The sequence below is a fragment of the Crotalus tigris genome, unplaced genomic scaffold (genome assembly GCF_016545835.1).
Source record: "Crotalus tigris isolate CLP2741 ecotype Arizona unplaced genomic scaffold, ASM1654583v1 scf7180000024359.8030256, whole genome shotgun sequence".
In the NCBI taxonomy this organism is placed as follows: Eukaryota; Metazoa; Chordata; class Lepidosauria; order Squamata; family Viperidae; genus Crotalus; species Crotalus tigris.
This window is the reverse complement of record NW_024100528.1, coordinates 477092-500879: the sequence shown is the minus strand read 5'-3', so window position 1 is coordinate 500879 and position 23788 is coordinate 477092. Positions and strand designations below refer to the sequence as shown.

General features: G+C 36.6%; 1 protein-coding gene across 4 annotated transcripts in view; it reads left to right on the top strand.

Annotated features, from left to right (window-relative positions):
* The first annotated feature begins 1410 nt into the window (after positions 1 to 1410).
* PCDH10 (protocadherin 10) overlaps positions 1411 to 23788 on the top strand; it is a 53848-nt gene continuing 31470 nt past the window's right edge. For 2 of the 4 annotated variants that reach the window (XM_039327340.1, XM_039327341.1), the window contains exons 1-4: positions 1412 to 5020; positions 7049 to 7107; positions 7688 to 7794; positions 19960 to 20265. In XM_039327340.1, the coding sequence (XP_039183274.1) occupies positions 2381 to 5020; positions 7049 to 7107; positions 7688 to 7794; positions 19960 to 20265 (3112 nt within the window). In that variant the 5' untranslated portion in view covers positions 1412 to 2380. Of the gene's footprint in view, positions 5021 to 7048; positions 7108 to 7687; positions 7795 to 9324; positions 10968 to 19959; positions 22698 to 23788 lie in introns of those variants that run through there. The other 2 variants (XM_039327342.1, XM_039327339.1) reach the window with 2 other exon arrangements.

Below are 23788 nucleotides of genomic sequence, written 5' to 3'. Positions count from 1 at the left end.
ATGATACACTATTCGAAGGAGGAGGGGCAAGTAACTCGGCGACGCTCGTCCCTTTCCTGCAAACGCTAAGACTCTCCGGCGGGGGCGAATTTAGCCTCCGGGGTTTTGCGGCTCCAGGAAGTTTAAGAAGTCGCGAAGCAGCGTTTCACCAAGAGAGCACTAGGATCCGTTGCTATAGTACAATTCCTCTGCGCCACCATATTAAATCAGGAGAGCCAGGAGCGGTAGTAAACAGTCGATCCGTAGGAGTCTAAGTGTAGGATTAAGCGTTGAACAGGCAGAGTTATTGATCTTAATTTCTTGCCATCACAATGCACAGCCAAGGGCTATCATAAAAGCCAAAAACAGTCCTCTTTCTTCCTGCCCCCAGCTTGTAAAGGATACATTGCTTGTCACCACTGCCATTTCAGCCAATATGTTTGTAATTAGGGCCATAAATTCGGCTGCTTTCCCCAACCTTGTGCCCTCCATATGTATTGGATTTCGACGCCCATAATTTGGCAGCGCTGGACAGATATTATTTCTGGACTAGATCACTTTTGGGAAAGATTGTTTAACGTATGCATACGTGTGACATAATCTGATGAAGCAAACCCTTGTCCAGGAAAGCCTATTCAAAACATTTACTAGCTTTTTGCCTCTCTATTCCCGGTAGTTTTTAGTAGCATCACGTGACCTGGAAGAGTCTAATTATCTGCCCCTCCGTTCTTGTTTAATTTCTTCTGCCAAGCAGCTTGTAGAGCCAAATCGATTAAAGCGCAAAAAGGAAGTGCGGCCAAATGTTTCCTATATGAGCAATACCGCCCTCCCTCCAGAAAGGAGTCAACTTCAGACACTTGCTGGAAAGTCAAATTCTCTAATGTGTTTGTTACTATACAAAATTAATAAGGCACATACGCATCAGACAAAAGGAAAATCTATCTCAAATGTTCCTTGTTTGTTTTGTTATTTTAAGGGCTTTCCTTTTTTAAAGCAGAGAGCATGGAAAAGAGTCAAAGACGAAAGGGAAAGTCCGCAGCAGGTGGAAATTCCATCTCCAAGGACCAGCTTGTTTATTAGCGTCATGGTATTGCCTGATGACGAGAAGCAATCTCCTTGCTCAGTAACTGCAACAAGGGAATAGTAACTTTCCGAGGCAGAGAATCCCCAGTAACCGCTTCGGGAGTGCCAGGGTTATTCTCTCTGCCACACACCACGCGCGCACGCGCACGCGCACACACACACAGAGACAGACACAGACAGACTGAGAGTAAGAGCGACGGGTTCTCCCTTATTCTCTCCTCCCCCTTCTCTGACGGAGGTTACTTGACGTGCGGCTAAACCAATACGCTCTCGTCCTAGGCTTGTAACTACAAGGCGATTGGTTGGCAGAAGCAGATCGCTGCGCAAAAACAGACAAGCCGAGCGCTCGGAGCTCAGAAACTGCCAGCAGAGATCACAGGAGCTCGAGTTGGGACAGGAGAGAAAGAGAGCCACCGAGTCTGTGAATGAGTCTAGGAAGCCAGAGATAGTAAAAGGAGGGTGGAAGAAAGCTGATCCGGACCCTTTTTAGAGGGGGGGGGGGAAGCGCGCGCAGGGAAAAGGCATCCAAAGGAAGAGATGGCGAGAGAGGTTTAAGAGAATCTCCACTGAGTCTTCGAGAAATTCAGGGATTTAAAGTTTAGGGTCGCCGAACTGGTCTTTGCCTTCCTCCCACCCCGCTACATCTTTTCCATGGCTGTACTATTTTCTGGCTGTTTTTAATTTCATCTCTCTCCCCTCCCACACACACACACGCCAGGGAAGAGGGAAAGAGAAGGGTTTTTTTTGTGTCAAATTTATTTTTCTTCAACCAAAGGGGGCATGTCCATCGGTTCTTCTGGCAGCTTTCCCCCCCTCCTGCTCCTACCAGGAAGCCAACCCGAGGATAATCTTGAAATATACCAGTTCTCTCGGATTTGCTGCTGCTGTTGCCTCCACCGCCTCTCCTGCTGCTGCGGTGCAGTGCCTGGACACTGGGAATAAATTAACACGGGCTCTTCTGTCTATATAGCCACCTACCTATTGCCTCTGGTTAGCCATTTCTTACGAAGATCTCTGATGTGGTGAGAGCTCTGCCTGGCAGCCTCCCGTGCCTATCTTGCATGATTTCCTAGCCCTCCGTCGTCCCCCTCTCTTCCTTTTTTCCCCCAGTTTCGTGTGAAGGGAGACGATGATGGGGAAGACAAAAAAAAATGAAGGGAAAGGAATGAACATAAATCGTTTTTGAAGCTCGCCTCAGTCTTTTGCTTTTCCTCTCTGGCCCGTTAAACACGGTATTTCTCGAAGGAAGAGAGGGATATTTTTTGGAAAGGAGGAAGTGTTGGCGTCGGGGAGGGGGAATCTCTTTCCCCTTTTGGAGATGGTGGTGCTATTCTTCTTTGCCTTAAACTGGATGGTGGAGGGAGCCCTTTCGCAGCTTCACTACACGGTGCAGGAAGAACAGGAACATGGCACTTTCGTGGGTAATATCGCCGAAGATCTGGGCTTGGACATTACAAAACTTTCCGCTCGCCGCTTCCAGACGGTGCCTAATTCGCGAAGCCCTTATCTGGACCTCAATCTGGAAACCGGTGTGCTATATGTGAGCGAAAAGATCGACCGGGAGCAAATCTGCAAGCAAAGTCCGTCCTGCCAGTTGCACCTAGAGGTTTTCTTGGAAAATCCTCTGGAGCTGTTCCGTGTCGAAATCGAAGTGCTGGACATCAACGACAACCCGCCTGCTTTCCCAGAGCCCGACTTAACCGTGGAGATCTCAGAGAGCGCCACGCCGGGCACCCGCTTCCCCTTAGAAAGCGCCTTCGATCCAGACGTGGGGACTAACTCGCTGCGCACCTACGAGATCACCCCCAACAGCTACTTCTCCCTGGACGTACAGACGCAGCCCGATGGCAATCGCTTCGCCGAACTAGTGCTGTCCAAGCCCTTGGACCGAGAGCAGCAGGCGGTGCACCGCTACGTGCTCACGGCCGTGGATGGCGGGCAGCCCCAGCAGCGTACCGGCACGGCCCTGCTCACTATTCGGGTCCTGGATTCCAACGACAATGTGCCCGCCTTTGAACAGCCCGTCTATACTGTCTCCCTGCCGGAGAACTCGCCTCCCGGCACCCTGGTGCTACAGCTTAATGCCAGCGACCCGGACGAAGGCCAGAATGGCGAGATCATCTACTCGTTCAGCAGTCACATCTCTGCCCGGGCGCGGGAGCTCTTCGGCATCTCCCCACGGACCGGCCGGTTGGAAGTCAACGGTGAATTGGACTACGAGGAGAGTAGCGTGTACCAAGTGTATGTCCAAGCCAAGGATCTGGGGCCCAACGCCGTGCCCGCTCACTGTAAGGTGCTGGTGCGGGTGCTGGACGCGAACGATAACGCTCCAGAGATCAGTTTCTCCACCGTCAAAGAAGCGGTGAGCGAGGCGGCGGCTCCAGGCACGGTAGTGGCTCTCTTCAGCGTCTCGGACAGAGACTCCGAGGAGAACGGGCAAGTGCAGTGCGAGCTGCTGCAAGGCGACGCGCCTTTCCGCTTGAAAAGCTCCTTCAAAAACTACTACACCATCGTTACCGAGGGGCCCCTAGACCGAGAGCAGCCCGGCGGCGACGCCTACACTTTAACCGTGGTGGCGCGGGACATGGGCGAACCGGCGCTGACCACCAGTAAGTCCATCCAGGTGCGAGTCAGCGATGTGAACGACAACGCGCCGCGCTTCTCGCAACCCGTTTACCAGGTGTACGTGAGCGAAAACAACGTGCCCGGAGCCTACATTTATGCCGTCAGCGCCGCGGACCGGGACCAGGGCGCCAACGCGCAGCTAGCCTACTCCATCTTGGAGAGCCAGATCCAGGGCATGTCGGTGTTCACCTACGTCTCCATCAACTCCGAGAACGGGTTCCTCTACGCGCTGCGCTCTTTCGACTACGAGCAGCTCAAGGAGTTCAGCTTCCAAGTAGAAGCCCGCGACGCGGCCGGAGGGGGCGAGGAACCCAACGGCGAGGAAGCGCTGGCCGGCAACGCCACCGTCAACATTGTGGTGGTGGACCAGAACGACAACGCGCCGGCCATCGTCAGCCCGTTGCCCGGCCGCAACGGGACGCCGGCGCGAGAGGTGCTGCCCCGAGGCGCCGAACCGGGCTACTTGGTGTCCCGCGTGGCGGCGGTGGATGCGGACGACGGCGAAAACGCGCGTCTCACCTACAGCATCGCCCGGGGCAACGAGGCTAGCCTCTTCCGCATGGACTGGCGCACCGGCGAGTTGCGCACGGCGCGCAAAGTGCCCGCCAAGCGAGACCCGCAGCGGCCCTACGAGCTGGTCATCGAGGTCCGCGACCACGGGCAACCCCCGCTTTCTTCCACCGCCGCCCTCCACGTGGTCTTGGTGGACAGCGCAGTGGAGCGCCAGGGGGCGGGGGCGGGCGGGGGCGGCGGGAGCGCCGGGGGACTAGTCCCTGGGGGCGCAGGAGGCCCGGGCGGAGAGCATCGGCCCAGCCGCTCGGGCGGAGCCAGCAGCGCCGACACCTCGCTGGACCTGACTCTGATCCTCATCATCGCCTTGGGGTCCGTCTCTTTCATCTTTCTGCTGGCTATGATCGTGCTGGCCGTCCGCTGCCAGAAGGAGAAGAAGCTCAACATCTACACGTGTTTGGCCAGCGACTGCTGCCTGAGCTGTTGTTGCTGCTGTTCTTGCTGTAGCCGCCAGGCGCGAGCCCGTAAGAAGAAGCTCAGCAAATCGGATATCATGCTGGTCCAGAGCTCTAATGTACCCAACAACCCAGTTCAGGTGCCCGTGGAGGAGTCTGCAAGCTTTAGTTCCCACCACCACAACCAGAACTATTGCTATCAGGTTTGCCTCACACCCGAGTCGGCCAAGACCGACCTGATGTTCCTCAAGCCTTGCAGCCCTTCCCGCAGCACAGAGGCGGAGCACAACCCTTGCGGGGCCATCGTCACGGGATACACCGACCAGCAGCCCGATATCATATCGAATGGCAGTATATTGTCCAGTGAGGTAAGACCTGGCCTCTCCCCATCTCACGTACAGTACAGGCAATGGTTTTGTGTTCCCCTGAATTTCTCTCTAAATGTCACCAGTTACAGTTAATTAAGATCCTAACGTAATCTCAGTTTATTGAGAAGGAATACCTACAAGGTCCACATTATTGCATCCTAATTGGACTAGTCTACACCTTTTGGCTTGGGTTGCCTGTTGCATTCGGGGAAACTTCCTGTCATGCAACTTATGTGATTGATCACTAATATTGCAATATTACAATTATTACTATAAAAATTGTAATATTACGTTCCAATAGTAATTGTAATATTGCGGCACTAGTAAAAATTGTAATATTATTACAGTTGATAAATACCCCTACATTTTTATTATTGATAACAGAAACTTGCACAACCAGTAAAGGGCAACAAAGAGATACAGGAAGCAAAACAACAACAACAACAAATTGTAGCCACTTTATGGTTGTCCAATTTTTTCCAGTCAAAATATGATAACCTGAAGTAGTAGTGTTACTACTAATAGTATTGTGTCAATTCTAGAGTTAATATAAATTAAATACATTTTTCTGATGGTTTTCTTTTCATAAATGTTTACAGTTCTATACTTTGACATTTGTCACTACTAATTGTTATTATGAGCTTATTGTTCAACCTTCTTTAATAGATTTTCCACTATGGTTACAATTATAACAAGTAGTTGCAGATGAATATGTACCTGATTTATGTCAACTCACCAACAACACAAACCCTTGGCTGGAAAACATTGTCATACATAAATCAAATCTGCAGTGCAGTGCAGCTTTCTTCTACACCACCTTTGTTACTTTTCAGCCACTTTCTTTTCAGATGCGAAAGTATCAAGGAACAACTTAAATATTACAGTTTAATAAAGGCCATACTATGAGCATTTTACTTTGCTTGTTTTATTTTCAGAATCAAACAAGTATAGCCTGAGCAGTATTTACTATTATTTTGTATAGAATGATTAGTCAGAATTACTTCTCTGGTTATTTTCATTGCTTTTTCCAGGAACAGATACCAAGACTGAATAATTCCTACAGGAAAATCAACAAACAAACAAAAAAAAACCCTTTAGAAATTCTTCTGTTTGTGATTGAAGATATGCAGGCATTTGCTTATGAAATATGAACATCTAACTAGCAAGCAGAGAATTAAAATAACTTCATAGTTAAATTATTTTATCATTACATAAGATCATTATTCTATATGTTCCCTTCACAAAAGAGGCATCTTGAAAAATGCAACTGAAAGCATCTGTTACACTTACAAAACTTTTGTATTAAGCTAGCGTGTAAATAATATTTGTCTATCCTATAATCTGGGTTTAACTTTTTATCCTGTGATGTGATACAAAATAACTATGCTGTATTTTCTCTGTACATATTGCTGGGGAAACATAAAACCTATTTCCAGTGCAATATTAAATATACTTACTCATAAGTAAAGCCTACTAACTTTATCAGGAATTAATCTCAGGTAAATGGCCACAGGATTGCAACTAGAAGAGAGTTTTTAATTATTATTTTTTTAAAATACAAAGCTTCAATTCTCCCCCCTTGTCATAATGGGATATATCAATTTGGTGGCTATACATTATTTTTTAAACATGTCATTTTTTTTCCATCATAGTTTGCCTTGAACTACACAGTGGTGTTTAATTAACTGTCACTTGATTTTTTTCCCTCCATCCACAGTACATGTTGGCTAGATTGAGTAGCAGTAGTGGATTTTATATTGGATAAGTAGTTGTTGTTAATTGTATTTAGAGATAAATGTGTAATCCTTTCTTATGCAAGTTAAGAGAATAGCAAAAAGCAGATGAGATATATCAGAAGTATTGATTATTTAATTGATTAAAAGTAACTATATACACATATGTGCATGTATGTGTGCTATGCATATATGTAGGCTAGAATGACTGAAGATGCACAGGTTCCCTTGGAAAATTCATCATTTTATTTATTTGCTTGTTTATTTGGATATTTATTTCATAATTATTTTTTAGGCAAAACATCAACGTACAGAGCTCAGTTATCTAGTTGACAGACCTCGGCGTGTAAACAGGTAGGATCTCCACATTTCTCCTTTCCTAAATTAGGGTCACAGTTATGCACAACCTGACATGTATTTTTCAAGGTGAAGGAAGATATGTAGTTACAGAAGGTATTAAATAATATCTGAAGAATATAAAATAAATGTATTCAGGTGGCACCATATATGTGCAATGAATGAACATCTCTGAATTATGGCATTTGGTGAATCTCAGTGAAATTTCTTGAAAAAAAGAGAAATTTTATACTGGTTTAAAATTATTTTTCAAAAACTTGACAGATATTATTATAGGACACAATCTGTCCAAATTAGACCCTTGACTATTTAACAAAATTGTTTAGCATAATTACACTGAATACACATGGTGGTAATAACAAGCACTGTAAACAGTTGGTTACTGTCCCTGAAAATATAAGTATTGCTTTTGATGGAGAGTGCTGCTTAGTTGAAACAGTGTAACCAAGACCATCTATCTGAGTGCAGCACCACATGTCGCCATATGATGGCAGAAGAATGTTTTATGAATTTCCCTTTTCTTGGTGATTCAAACATTAAGTTCCCCATTTATATATATATATATATATATTTCTAGTTCTGCATTCCAGGAAGCAGACATAGTAAGCTCTAAGGACAGTGGTCATGGAGACAGTGAACAAGGAGACAGCGATCATGACGCCACTAATCGAGGTCAATCCACTGGTAAGTTTGATGGGGTGAACTCTAAATATTCGATCTTTTAATAGGACCATCAGGAGCAATTATAAATAGGTAAATTAATCATGGGGCATAAGTAATTTGACACAGAGTGTTTATAATTTTGTGCTAATGTACATCTGACTGGATGGAACAAATAGATTTTTCAGTTGTAATACATTTATAGGAAGGTGATTTTTTTAAAAAATGCTGGCTGACTTTTGCAAGATAGAAAATTTTGAAACATTGTGTGCTTTGTATATTAACATACAAAAATGCTGATACATTTTGGTGGATTCTTAAATCCTGAAAAGCTATTGAGATATTTTCAAACTGTTTTTCGATAGTAATTCTCACATCAGTTCAGAATTGAGTACGGTATGTTAAGAGTTATGCTCAAGTGAGGGGTCTACAGGGAATTGAACAAGGGAAAATTTCAAGTGTATGACAGGGAGAATGTAATATATTCACGGTGAGCAGTAGCTTTATCTTCAGTTGGAAACTCAAAAATTCTTGGAAATGTGATATTTTTCAAGTAGTAAGTATTGTAATATTTAGTTTGAAGAGAATTTGACTCTCATTCCCTTGATAAATCTGACAGTATTCTCACTTTGTATCTATATACTTAAGAGGAATGCTGATTCTTTTAGCATTTGCTTCACTGCACAGCATCCCTACAGTTTAGGAGGTGTTAGGGGCATTTGTCACTAGATTATAATCAACAGAGTTCCTGGAATCTAGACTTAGTAGTAATAAATCTCTGCCTTTCCTATTTTGGTAAATACTCCAGAGAGTTGCTGCTACAAAAATGCCTTCCAGGTTGATGCTTGCTTATACACTCTCCCTTCCTTCCTTCCTTCCTTCCTTCCTTCCTTCCTTCCTTCCTTCCTTCCTTCCTTCCTTCCTTCCTTCCTTCCTTCCTTCTTTCCTTCCTGTCTGTCTCTTCCCTAAAACATCTTCTAAGGCACAGGACTGAGCAAACCCTAAATGCCCAGAAACATAGCAACATTGACACTTGTGTATATGGGGGAGGAGGGGATTGCAGCCTTTTTAAAAAGTGCTATGCTGTTCCTTTGGCTATGAGAAGTTTAGGCACCTGGGGGAGGGGGAGTCTGGGATTCCATTCAAGGATTGCTTTATATAGCTGCAAGTCATTAATATGCAGACCTAATGAGACTTGAGAAAAGCCAAGAGCCTCTAAGCTTGCTGCGCCTTGCAGGGCTTCATGCTTAGCGAACACAGCATCTATTTTGTGTCTGGGAACTTTATAACAAATCAACACTTGCCAAAAGTGTACATTGGAACATATATTTTTTTTTCCAAATTATTCTTTTCCAAATGTTTGTTTTTCCCCAATCTGTTCCCAGTTTTTTGGCATCATCTCTAAGGTAACAAGTAGTATTTGAAGATATTTTTTTTAAAATAAAAGCTTTAGTTATTCTACCCCAATTGTTCTTTTATTGTCTTTTAAAAGAAAGAAACAAATTGGAGTTGGGCAGCCAATAAATTCAAATAAATAAGTACACTTTATTGCAGCACACTTGTTCATGAATATTTCATCTTCAGCCAGTTTATCCATCAACATAATGAACCATGGTAACAAAGTATGAGAGAAGAGAATAAACATCTTTGCAAGGACCTAGAGTGGGAAAGCAGAATGTGTAGATGCAATCATTTGGGATGCACATCAAATAAAAGGCATTTTTTAAAAACTCCGCTAATGTTGCTATACATAACTTTCCTGTTGTTCTTTTAGATGATTTATCTAGAATTAGATTGTATGAAAGGTTGTCTTGAAACTAAACTCTTTCTATAGTCTACCTATAATATACTTTACTAATAAATTGAAATATTTTCACTTAATTGTAATTGACTGACTTCAGAGTCATGACTTTCTGCATATTTGGTTTGTAGTTTGATCTGTGAACTTTAGATTCAAGTTTCTGCAAATATAAGAGAGGAATAAATTGCATTCAGCAATTGTTCTCAAATTAGAATTGATAGTTTGATATGATTTTTTTACTTTAAATTAATAATTCTAGTATGTAGTTTGCCAAGTTACTATAAGCAATCATTTTGCTTTAGGTTTTTTTGCATTGCATCGATAAGTATTGATGCTATCCCTATGGAGTTAAGAGTATCTGATAAATGTACAATTCTTTTTCCTACATAGTTTAGAGATATTAAAGAACATTGTATTTAGACTTTATATATTAATACATAAATATAATATGAATAGTAATTAAACAATGCTTGGTTGAGGTAGGGTATGTAAGCAGAAAGTAATAAAGAAGCTAATTTGGTTAAACATTTTAGTTGCCAACTTCGTCAATAGTATAACTATATGAGAGAAAAAGTCACCAAATATACTAAATGATTTTAAACTTATTTCTATTTTGTCAATCAAAATTAGTTTTCTTCACTGGCATCAGATAAATATGATGATTACTAAAGACAAGTTTTCAAAATGTTTATATCTTGTTTCATTTAACTATTGGAAAGCCCAAAACTTGCCAAGAATTTTCTATGTACTTAGTTCTATGTACTTACAACTTCTTTTGGTTCACTGTTTCTCATATTGTTATCTTTAATTTCTTTTTATGATTTGAGTTTATGTCTTCCATTTGATTCTCATTCTTATTACTCTATAACAGCATTACACTTATATTCCATTGTAAATTCTTTTCCTAAAAAAAAGCAAAAGCAAATTCCACAACTAATCATTTAGCATGTATTCAAATGCCAATATTTTATGAAGAGATTGTGATTACCCATGAGATATCATGCCCTACTGTAATAAAACTTGAATAGATTTTACTCTAGTGTTCTTCCTTTTTTAAAGAAAAAAAAAGCTTCAGCCTCTTCTTTCCTTCCTATCCAGTCATGCAAGGCCAAATTGCCTATTGTTGATTCATGTGGCATGGCTTGGACTCTATATTAAGGATAAAAGGTACAGATGGACTCTCTTGAAATACTTCTCCTAACTAGTCATATATTATATTTCTATATTACTTCACAGTGAGACACTCTGTATGGTGGAAATAAAACTAAAAAGCTAAAATTAATAAATGCATTAAAATAATGTTAGCCTAGCATTTATTTATCTATGTATTTAAAAGATTTACAAAGCCACCCTCTCACAATCTGATTCTTTGTGGTGTCAAAAGACAAAAACACTGAAAAATAAGTACAGTGTAAAACCAAAATAACCTAATAAAAATAACAAAACAAAAAGCATAATGCATAATTAACACATAATAGAGGCTTGCAATAAAAAACAAGTGTACACATCACAGAGTGACCTCATTTACCATCCCAGTCCAATGCACAAAAAAGAGGTTAAATCAGGTTAAAACAGCCATTGAGTGTGTTTATTATTAGCTTTATGTCCCACCATTTATTTTGTACAGTCCAAGCCAGTATACATCATACTCTGGCCTCCTATTTTCCCACAGCAAACCTCTGACTCGGGCAGTGAGAGAAAGTGACTGGCCAATAGCAATAAAATAAGCCAATAGAAGTGGATTGTTGTGAAAAGAGCTAAATATGGTTTTAAAATTGCAACTAAAAAGCCTGGAACAATGAAACATTTTCAGCTGGAATGAAAAAGATCACAGTGGAAATATCAACACAAGCATATCTGAGAAATGCATTCCATAATCAGAGTGTCCTCATTGAAAAGCTTCTTTCTCTAGTAGCCAGGCAACTACCTGTATCATTTCATTTTAAATCCAATACATTTAGAAAGGCACATTGAAGATAAACTGACTCTCTTGTAGGTGTTTATAAATGAGCTCAAGAATGGACTAGTTTGGTACTTCTAACAACCGTGGACTTATTTTTATAAAGCTAGAAAATTAAGGTCTAAACTACATGTCACATTCTCTGCTATAATTCAATAAAGCATTGTGAAAAATTCCATAACATGAATAATAGCTCAGTTAAAACAGATTAGTAATATTCATTTTTATGAAAAATATTTTTGAATAATATATTACATTAAAAAAAATAAATCTTGTCTATAACAAAATGATGCAAACAACATTTGACAGGTGAGAAAAGGGATTATCTAGGCTATATCAAAGCAAAGCCTTGTAAAAAAAGACTATGATTTCACAGTAAAAATGAACTTAAAATCCAAAAAGAACAGTAGATGATAAATGATGATAGTAAGCCATATGTATTTTTTTTAACAGTTCTGAATGTGAAGTATGGTACTGGAGATAAATTATCTAAATTTATTTGTGTACATTATCCAAGGGGAATATGTTACATTATGTTATACCTTGCATTACTGAGAGTTGTTTTGGTCTGGTGGTTAAGACAGCAAGCAAGAAACTGGAAGACTGTGAGTTCTAGTCCTGCCCAACACATGAAAGCTAGTTGGCTGACCTTTGGCCAGTCACTCTCTGTGAACCCAACTCACTTATAGGGGAAAATAGGAGGAGGAAGGTGTATTGTGTATGTTCTTATTATAAAAATAATAAAGGCAGGATAAAAAAAGAAATAATATTCTTGACAGTTTTAACATAGGTTCTAAGTATCTGTTCCTGTGGGTTTTTTATGTTATATAGTATAAATACCCATCTCTTTTGTAATCTTGACTTGAAACAAAGATACAATTTCGTTCTTTCAGGTGTTTATACTAAAACATAATGCTGATTTGAGATATGATTTCTATTAGAGTATGGAAAAAGAGGCTGTATCTTTTTAGTCTTCGCTTATAGTATAAAAATCAAAGATTTACAGGATTACATTGTAGATAGTACTAATGACTTGCTGAACACCCCTGAAAAATGCAACTTTGTTTGGGCTTTTTGGTTTTGGTACTTATCAAAAAAACTCCCACTAAATAGGTTGAATATATACAATTTTAGAGGATAGATTTTGTTAAAAGGGTTAAGAAACATTTCTTGCCAACTGCAAAATGAATCAGAGATTTTTAGTTATAGAATCTTAAAGAAATACTTGGAAATTCTGGATGGGAAAAAAAAGAATGTAAGACAAAAGTGACAGAAATTGCTATTTTCCCTAGCCAATCCATGCTGACTTTTATTTCAGTTCCTATTTAAAGATGTTTTAAAATTATATAGGGATATGCTAAAATGGCATTTGGCATTTTGACAGTGAGCATATTTGAAATATTTCCAATTTTTGGTTGATAAACCAAAATGGTCTGGATTCTGCTCTGAGATTAATGTCTTGCAATTGCATGGTCGGACAAGGGAGAATAGAAGATTCACAGATGTAGATTGTTCAAAGGAAGGTTTAGGTGACCAGCTTTCAAATTAAAGAAATGGAAAGCACTATTGCTATTGAAAAATGTAAGATCAGGTAGAAAGTAGATGTAACTTTGCAGACCAATTACTTATAGTTAGATCATTAGTGCATATACTATATTGGAGATTTTAATATGTCTGAAGGGTTTTTTTTGTGTATTACTTCTGTCATCTTCCCCCTTCTTAATTTAGTTGAAAAGAAACAAATTGCAAATATCAACTTTTCAGAACAAAATAAGCAAATTAAATTATTATTATTTTGTGTAAACATTAATATTTTATGGTTGCCATGGTCTTGAGCTTGGTTAGGCTGATCTCAATGAACTTAGCAGGATCTCTGCACCCATGTTCTGTTCCATGTGGTTTTACCAATTCCCATGTTTGCCTTTTGGCGAAAGGTATAGTTTGCAAGTTATTGGAATTGCTTGACTCAAGAAGACTGATGAACATAAAGCATACACTGTATTACTAGAATTCTTTTGATATAAGTGTTGAAAATCTATAACTCACATGTACTTATAAAATGCTAATTAAAAAAGAGAAACATTTATACTCTTCAGATACTCATTTTCTGTAGATTGGGTGAAATAACAATTGTTTTCATTGAGAGACTATTTGAGTGTTGAAATGACTATGTGAGAGAATGGAAATGTTTGAATGGATTGAATCTTTCTTTTAAATATAATATTTGGATTTTTGGTTTATGAAAGACTATGGAATGAATACTTGTTGCCAGGAATCTGTTCTAATCAGTAGGTTTGTCAAATAGTGAAAAGCTCTGATAATTTTGTTGGAAGTCAGTGGTACAAATGTTATTGAACATCAGTTAATGAGTATTTGTTTGTCTCTACAAAATATTTAACAATATTTTACCATCTATAATAAATTGCTTAGCTGAATGGATATATTTTTATTGTTATTTAAGTTCATTTTTATTCTTTGGGAAGAAACAGACCATAAATTTAAAGAAATAGTATTTGAAATCAAGCCTAATACACCAATGTTGCCCCTCCCCAAAACATGTTTTTATACATCAAACCATATGTACATCTTTGTGTGCTATTATACAAACTTAAATAAATATATTTTCTGCTTAGTGATTAGAAACACTTCTTTGTTTTTATATACAGAATTTAGATCAACCCTTCACATAAAAAGTGAAGTGGTAAGCAACAGAAAACGAAAGCTTCTTTCTTTATATGCTTCTTTGTATTCTTATCTTTAATCACTGCTCAGACACTGAATTCATTGGGTCTAGCTTCTAGGCATAGAGTGTATAGAATTGTACCCTAAATCTAGTTTTTATGATGGTCAGGTTTGAGAAAAAAAAGAATCAGATAAATCACAAGGCAGTAAGCCACTGATATTTTCAGTTTATTGAGTCTGCACCTGTGCTTCTGATAACACAGTGTCTTTAGAATTTCAGAATATCTTAACACTGTGAAGAACCGCCTGTTAGAAACCCTGTAACAGGGTTCTAATTTCTATATTGATATTTCCTAACAAGTATAGGTGTCTGTGTGCTTACTTGCAAACATGTCTGTTTACATATATAAATATAATTTCAAATCAGAGTTTTGGCTTACATTTTTTGGACTGTAAAGGAAAATGGTCTGATAGTTTCAGTCTACAAGACTGGACAGGAGCTTTTTGTTAAATATTATTAAATGATTATTCAAAATGTCTGTTTTTAACATTTACTTAGTGCAGTGATAAGTTTGTGAATATTTGTATCAGTGAGTCACCTAGCCCTATTAGTAAGGGACATTTTTAGATATTTTATCCTTTTCCAGCCAAATAGCTTCTAGATGTTTTGGTATTTTTTGACATATAGCTATGTTGACTAGAAATTGTGGGAGTGCCTCATAATTCCTCATCTGAAGACGTTGGTTGTAGAAATTAATATATTTCATCATATACTTAAATACATAATTTAATAAATTCAAAACACTTTAGTTGGCATGAACAATGATAATTTCATTTTGATTTTCATCTGATTTTATTATGATCACATCTCCTGGAAAACTAAGCAGTACAGTCTTGATCTGTCCTCCAAAAGAATTGGAATTGGGGTCCCATCACATCTGGAGGGCAGAAGGTAGAACAAAGCTGGATTAATGAAGCTGGATTATTCAATATAAATAGGCATTTCCTAAAAAACCCTTCTTTTTTGTTATCTACTGTTTTACCAGCAGTAAGTAAACTAGCCATTTATTTTACAAGTATTTATATTACATTATAATATATAGGTAGTCCTCAATTTAGAACTAATATTTTAACAATTTTACAAAATTATAATAGTCTTGGGAAAAAATATGTGCTCAAAATTATGACTATTATATCACCCTGCCACCATGTGATCACAATACTGGTGCTTGACAATTGGCTTGCATTTCTGACCATTGCAGTGTCTTATTGTCATGTGATCATGATTTACGACCTTCCCGACTGGCTTCTGAGAAACAAAGTCAATTTGGAAAACTAAGTTTCCTTAATAACCATGTTAACCATGTGATTTGCTTAATGATTGCATTAAGTATTAAAATTGTAAAATCAGGCCTAGTCATATGATGACTCACACTGAATTATGACAGAAATTTCAGTCCCAATTATCATAAATTGAGGACTACCTTTATGTGTGTGTGTATGTGTTTGTGTTTGTATGCATGTACATGTACATGTTTATGTGTATATAATGTTTTGTATTGTGTGTGTATATAATGTAGCTAATATTGCTTCTCTGAGATTTTATTTCCAGCTGATGTTTACATGTACATTCCTCAACAGTTCACTCATTGTTTATGTCAAGACTTTTGTGATTGCAATTATCTGTAAAAGAATTCAGACAAAGCCAATTTTTTCCTGAATTTAAAATAAAATTTCCATTATAAAGTATTAATTAAGGCAAATACTCCCTCCCTCCCTCCCTCCCTCCTTCCCTCCCTTCCTTCCTTCCTAAACAAATTACTGGTAACTGTGAGATTTCTTGTAAAAATATATACTAAGGCTTTTACCAATATCAGTCAAACTAAAAATTAGTAGAAGAGAATACTAACCTATCTTTAGGGGGTTAGATACTTTTTATCATATCGTTTATGTATTCATGTAGATGTATTGTCTAATAGCTGGCATTCCTAATTTGGAAAATATCATCTTTAGGTTCCATATGTCATTCTTGGGGACTGACACAGAAGAGGTACATGTTTTATAGCAAATAATTCCTACTTTCTATGTTCTACAGCTTAGCAGCTGATTTGGAATTCTGCCATGATGGACTTCCAGTGAATCCAATAATTCTGAAAATTGGTTATTTATCATTTACTTGATGATGCTCTGACCAAATAATGTTTAAAATTCACATTATTATATTAATGGCTTATAATGTGTAGGGGATGGGTGACATGTATGTATATGAAAATGACTGTAATATGATCATTGCTGAACCATATCAGCAAGAGAATATCCTTGTTTGTTGCACAGGCATAAACAGCTCTTCACTTCTTTTCTGAGCAACACCGTAAAAATAACTTTTTACTTCTTTAATCCTTATTACATACACATTAATATTATCACAATTTATATTGTCTCATTGGCTATTCCATTTAAGTACATTGCTATTTTTTTAAAAAGAAATGTGATTCAACTTAATATAAAAAAAACAACCCTGAAGGGCTTTTATATCATTGATTCCAAAGGAGGATCAAGATTTGACCCAGCCCAAAAATTATAGATCTATATCTCTTTTGAATACAGATTATATTTTTTTTTTTCAAAAATATTGGCAAATAGACTAATGCAAGTTTTGAAGCAATTGGTTCATAGTGACCAATCTGGATTTATATCTGGAAGATATATGAAATATAATGTTAGACAAATTGTTAACTTAATTGAGTATTTAGATAAGAACAATCAAATCCCTGCTGCTTTGATTTTTTTAGATGCTGAAAAAGCTTTTGATCAATTAGACTGGCAATTTTTATTCAAAGTAGTAGAGGAAATGAATTTTGGGGATAAATTTTTACTTGCCCTTAAGGCAATATATCAACAACAATCTGCACAAATCATAGTTAATGGAGGTTTAACAGAAGCGTTTAAAATTGAAAAGGGTACAAGACAGGGATGTCCTTTATCCCCATTATTATTTGTTTTAACAATGGAGGTTTTACTTATTAAAATTCGAGAGTCACCTAGAATAAAGGGAATAAAAATAAATAAGAGTGATTATAAATTGAGAGCTTTTGCTGATGATTTGGTTGTGACATTATCTCAACTGACAGATTCAGTTAGAGATTTGGTTGAAATTTTAACTCAGTATGGGAAGGTTTTAGGTTTTAAGGTAAATAATAATAAGACTAAAATATTATCAAAAATATGTCTATGAAGGAAAAGGACATTATGGTTAGATTAACAGGTTTTGAAATAGTGAAAAAGGTTAAATATTTAGGAGTTTATTTAACTGCTTCTAATGCTAAATTGTATAAAAATAACTATGAGACATTATGGATAAAAGTGCAAAAAGATTTAAATAATTGGAAAAAATTACAATTATCTTTGTTGGGAAGAATTTCGGCAGTTAAAATGAATATACTTCCAAAGTTTCTTTTTCTATTTCAAATGATACCTATTTTGAAAAAAGATGCTAATCTGGAGGAATGGCAGAAGGGGATTAATAAGTTTATTTGGGCAGGGAAAAAGTCGAGAGTTAAATTCAAAATTATGCAGGATACACGGGAAAGAGGTGGATTGAAGGCACCTAATTTAAAATTGTACTATGATGCGGTGGCTTTAATGTTGATTAGTGATTGGCTCAACTTAACAAATAAAAATATTCTTTCTCTTGAGGGATAGGATTTATTATATGGATGGCACGCATATTTAATTTATGATAAAAAGGTTGATCAGGTTTTTAAAACTCATATTTTGAGAAGTGCTTTGTTGCGTGTCTGGAAGAAATATTATTATAGGTTAAATTATAAAATCCCAATTTGGGGGATTCCAGGACACATGATCGAGGGAGTATCTAGGGGAGTAAATTTGGATAAGATTTCTTATAAGGAATTACTTAGTTTGGTTGGGCAGCATTGGCAATTAAAGCCTTTAAATGAGTTGAAGCAAGAAAATATTGTATATTCTTGGTTTTATTATAATCAATTGTTATTGAGGTGGAGTATAGATCAAAAGGTTGGAATTACTTTAGAGGATGTGAATTTGGTAATACAGACTAAAGATCAAAGTCGAGCTCATATAAAAAGAATTTATAATGTTTTAATAGAATTGGATTCTGAAACAGAGTTGATTAAAGATTGTATGATCAAATGGGCGCAAAATATTCAAGAGCCGATTTTATTGGATACATGGAAGACAATTTGGGTTAGAAATGTAAAATTTACTCAAGCGCAAAATTTGAGAGAAAATTTTTATAAAATGTTTTATAGATGGCATTTGGATCCCCAAAAGTTGTCCTGCATGTATCCGAATTTACAGCCTAAATGTTGGAGATGTGGAAATTTAGATGCAACCTATTTCTACATTTGGTGGACTTGTAGAGATATTAAAGCTTTTTGGATCAAGATTTGGTGGAATATTCAAAAGATTTTTAAGAAAAAGATTAAGTTTACTCCGCAATTATTTTTGTTGGGTATTATTGTAGATTTTGATGTTAAAGAAAATAATTTGATGTTGAACCTTATAACAGCTGCAAGATTATTGGTGGGGCAATATTGGAAGAAAAATTTGTTGCCTACTTTGGAAGAATGGATACTTAAAGTGTCTAATTTAGCAGATATGGCGAAGATCTCCGCCTATTTGAAGGACCATTCACAAGAAAGATATATTATGGTTTGGAGAAGATGGATTGATTATATTCAGAAGAAATATGAAATTGAAAAGTATTATCTTGCTTTTGAGTAGATTTTAGATAATTATTAATAGCTTTAATTATATTATTATTTTTGACTTAATTTGTTAATATTTGTTAATATTGATACGGAGTTAAAGTGTCTTATGGTTTTGATCGATAGTATAGTTGGTTTATGTTAATTGGATTATATTTGTTTATTCTTTTGTTTTACCCTGTAATCAGCTCTGGGAAGTGGAGGGAGGGGGGAAGGGGTGGGGGGTTTATATTGTAATAAATTTATAAAACTTTTAATAAAAAAAAACAACCCTGCTGAAATACCATCATAAGACACATAGTGAAAAGTTTCTTATTGTTTGAGAAATGAATACATTTAAAAGGATTTATAAGCATACTGTTTTCTGTTGGCAGGGATTCATATTGTTATAAGACTAGAGTAAGCATTCACACATCTGCCATACAAACTGGATCTATGTCACATTAGACTTGCCATGAATTTTAGCAGTTTCTTTATACAGGCTTTAATGTGACTTTGGACTCTAGTGGGATTAAATGGAAGAAAGTCTAAAGAACATATTCTTCTTAAAACAAAACAAAACAGAGGGGCCTAATTTGTTGAAATTTTCAGGAAAGTTCTCAGCATTTTTCTCCCTACCTTAGGTATTTTTCACATGTCACATCTTTGCATATACATTAAGTCTATTTAGTCTATTGATGGCCATTAAACTGACACCTTCACATTCAGAAAATGGGACTTGTCCATAGATGATTTGACAAAGCAGGTGACAAGACCATTTTTTTTAATAACAGTGATCCCAGTTGTCATCTTACAATTATTTGGCCAGTTGTGGAACATTCTTGCACTTCTTATTTTTTTTTCTTTTTTGAACAATAAAGCTTCTTTGAAGATTTAATAACCAAATTCTTTAGTGGTATAATGATAATAGAACAGAAAGTATCTTTTTTATCACCATGCTTTCAGCAGGTGATGGCACTAAAGGTTATATCTGCAGTTTTTCTCTCTCCTGCTTATAGGCATGGATCTCTTCTCTAATTGCACAGAGGAATGTAAAGCATTGGGTCACTCAGATCGATGTTGGATGCCCTCTTTTGTCCCTTCTGATGGACGGCAGGCTGCGGATTACCGCAGCAATCTTCATGTACCTGGAATGGACTCTGTTCCAGACACCGAAGTATTTGAAGCACCAGAAGCCCAGCCAGGGGCAGAGAGATCTTTCTCCACCTTTGGCAAAGAGAAGGCCCTTCACAGCACCCTGGAGAGGAAGGAACTGGATGGACTGCTGTCTAATACACGAGCGCCTTACAAACCACCATATTTGAGTAAGTACTGTTCAAAAAGGATGCTAGAAAGTGTTCCTTTTGTAGGAGTAAAACATCATTTCCAGTATGCTTGCTAGGAATAGATAAAGACCCTGGGAGGAAGAAAAAATATTCCTCTGAATGTCTTCACTCTCTTCAATTACTCTCCATATAGCATTGATTTAAAAAAAAAAAAAAAAAAACCATTTGTGACATTTTAAGCTTTCCACTTCTAGGACACTGTTGAAGAAGATTTTTTTTTAAAAAAAGTTTAGCTTATTTTTTAGAAGTTTTGCCCTACTATATAGGCTCTTAAGTAAACAATTAGCAACATCATAGTTTCTGCATATTATCTAGCAGTTTGTGGTGCCTCTTCACTGACATTTGTTCAACATCATACTGTTTGTACTATGGAGCAATGTTTAGAGGATATTTTACAGGGAATCACACTATTTTTTTTGTTCCCTTGATCATACTTCAATGAATTTGAATTTTCTATTTTGATATTTTCTGAACTTTTATGGCCTTCATCCATATGGCAATGTTTATGGAGGCAACACAGAAGATGCTGTGTAGCTTGGGAAAATTATTTCTTTATATGCTTTGTATTATGAGCTAAGTAAAATATGTTGAATGAAGATGATACATTGCTATGTTTATGAAACCCTTTTTTACATTGTATTCAGTGATTATTAAAATATATGTCATTGGAACAGTAGAAGGCACCATTCATCAGCAAAACATTGATTTAATAGCACAACTACTACTAATATTTCAGGAAGATTTTTAAAGGAAATTAAAGTCTGAAGAACAGCAGAGGTGATATCAGCAATTTCAAACAATACATTTACTACTGGAGTACTTTTTATCTCTTTTAGTCATCCTTATTTCTGTCTTGAAATTAGCCCATTGTAAAATAAGGATTCAATCTTGGAATATAGTTTTTCTTTTAGATTGAATAGTTGGGAGAATGGACAATTTTTACATTCCTGTTAAGATTTAGATACTAAGTTACTGGATCTTCATATTAAAAAAAAACATACATTCCCTTAAACAACTATCTGGTGTATATTTGAAATTTTGTATATAGATGAAGTTGACAGCTTATTGCTCACATCAAGATCCATCCCAAGCATATTCCATTCAACAGCTACTATTTTAGAAGCAGGATGCTAATATTCACAACCAAAACTCAGATCTATCGTATATTCTTCTTTTGTTTTTATTCTGTTTACAAATTGCTTCAGAAATTACAAGCTAGAATCTGAATTTGCAAAACCTTTATTTTCATTAGAATTCAGCATTTAATTTCCTAATGAATTGAAATAAACCCTGTGTTGCAAGTTAATGGCAACCCATATATATTTGTGGGGTGGAAGGTGGTTTTGATTCTTGCACTCAGTACTAAACCTACAAATTATATAGCTGATATTTTTATAGAATATATATTTTTAAGAGATGAAATCAATGCCTTAGTAGCACACTATGGAGAAAGGGTAGAAAACAGATAGGCAGGCAGGTAGGTAGGCAGGCAGGCAGACAGATGACAGACAGATAAATAAAGAAACTATTTTTATTTTGCTTAAGATAACAGCAAGATTTTATAAATGATAACTGTAGCAGAACGTCTAATAATGTCTATAGCATAATCGTTTAGCATTCTCTTGGGTCAGATTATACAAAAAAGGATTAAGAAAACATTAAAATTTACATTTTGAATTAAATAAAAAGGCTAAATAAGAAAAGTCTCAAAAGGTAGAATCTGTTGGGTAGGCAGCACATTAGCCTACTATTGAACTGATAAAACCGAAGAAGTATCAATCGATGTGTTATTTCCTTCTTTAAGAAAAAGGAGGAAGAAATGAAAGGGATAAATATATTTAATTTGATTTAATAAACATTTAATTGTCCAAAAGGTTTGGAATTACTGAATTTATTTCTTTAAAATGGTGATGATGGTAATAATAATGATAATTGTTTGATGTACATGATCTGTATAAGTTTGAGGCTTGGATTTGATTAGGAAATATTTCTGTGCTTCACTAAGAAGTCAGTCTCAGAATTTCCAGTTAAAAATACAGAGAGCTTTCTAAATGTTTACATCAATAGTTTTAAAAGTGATGTTTTTTTCTGGCTTCAGTGATGGAATAAAATACAAATACCTTTCTTTGTCCTCTTCTCAATGCCTACTATTGAAAGTACTTAACTATGGCTTTAATCCCACCATGGTAAATGGAAAATATTTAGAAAATTACAGATTATAGGCAGAATACATTTTAGTATTGCAATATTAACTTTGTAACATACTATAAATGGAGAAAATAAAATGGTCTCAAAATTATGTTTAGGTGAAAAATGTATAGCTACTTATTATCAAAAAATGAATGTTTACAACTAGTTTTTAGGAGTATTTAAAGAATTGGAGAAATAAATAAAAGGTATTTGGATTAGCACTGAGATATACATTGAACATTTCATTTAGAATTGTTTTTTTAATGCTGAAAAAAATTGAGTTAAGAAATGCATAATTAAATTAAATTCCAAAGTAACTAATATGACAGAATAATACATTTTATAAGTTTGTGACAGATTAAAAAATGTATCTGAGAAGTCAAGTGACAAAACTTTGGAATAGATTGATGCAGTAAATAAAAACAAATTGCTTACACCAGATGGTATTCATCCAACACTTGCAAATACATTTCAGAAAAAGCTGAGTCAATTTGCAATTTGAAAAAGAAAAAATCACCAGGCAATGCTCATGTTTTAAATTAAACTCAACTCAGAAAATACTGCAGCTCAAAATAGTTTAAAATCCTCAGCATATATAATCTATTGTATTTATTTATTTATTGATTTGATTTGATTTCTATAGTTGCCCTCTCAACAAGTGTCCCTTAGAGGATTAGAAAAAATTACAAATGATGTGAGTTTTCAAATTGAGTAAAAATGGAATAGATTTTTTGTGTATCTGGGCATGTTAAAACAAATACACATGGAGGCATATTGCAGTATCAAAACAGAACTTCTATGTCATGATTTTGAAATTCTATCAGATGTTATCACTTTGCTGATAGAATAGCACCTGTAAGAGCAACAGATTTCTCCCCTTTTTTTCATACAACCTGCTTCTTTTTTTGAGAGAGATTGTTAATACAGGAGTAAGTAAAGAGGGACAATGGATTGGTGGTAAAGTTATTTTTTTGTAACTGTAAATAGTAACTGTCTGAGAAAGTTAGAACAATTAATCAGTGGAACAACCTGCCTCCAGAAGCTGTTAATGCTCCAACACTGGAAGTTTTTAAGAAGAGACTGGACAGCCATTTGTCCGAAATGGTATAGAGTTTCCTGCCTGAGCAGAGGGTTGGACTAGACGACCTCCAAGATTTCTTCCAACTGTTTATTATTATTATTATTATTATTATTATTATTATTATTATTATTATTATTATCATGTTATTAAACAAGGGCTATCTATATACTGAAATTGTAAGACAAGTCACATTAGCAGCTGATCTGTGTATACATTTGATGACTTGGTGCC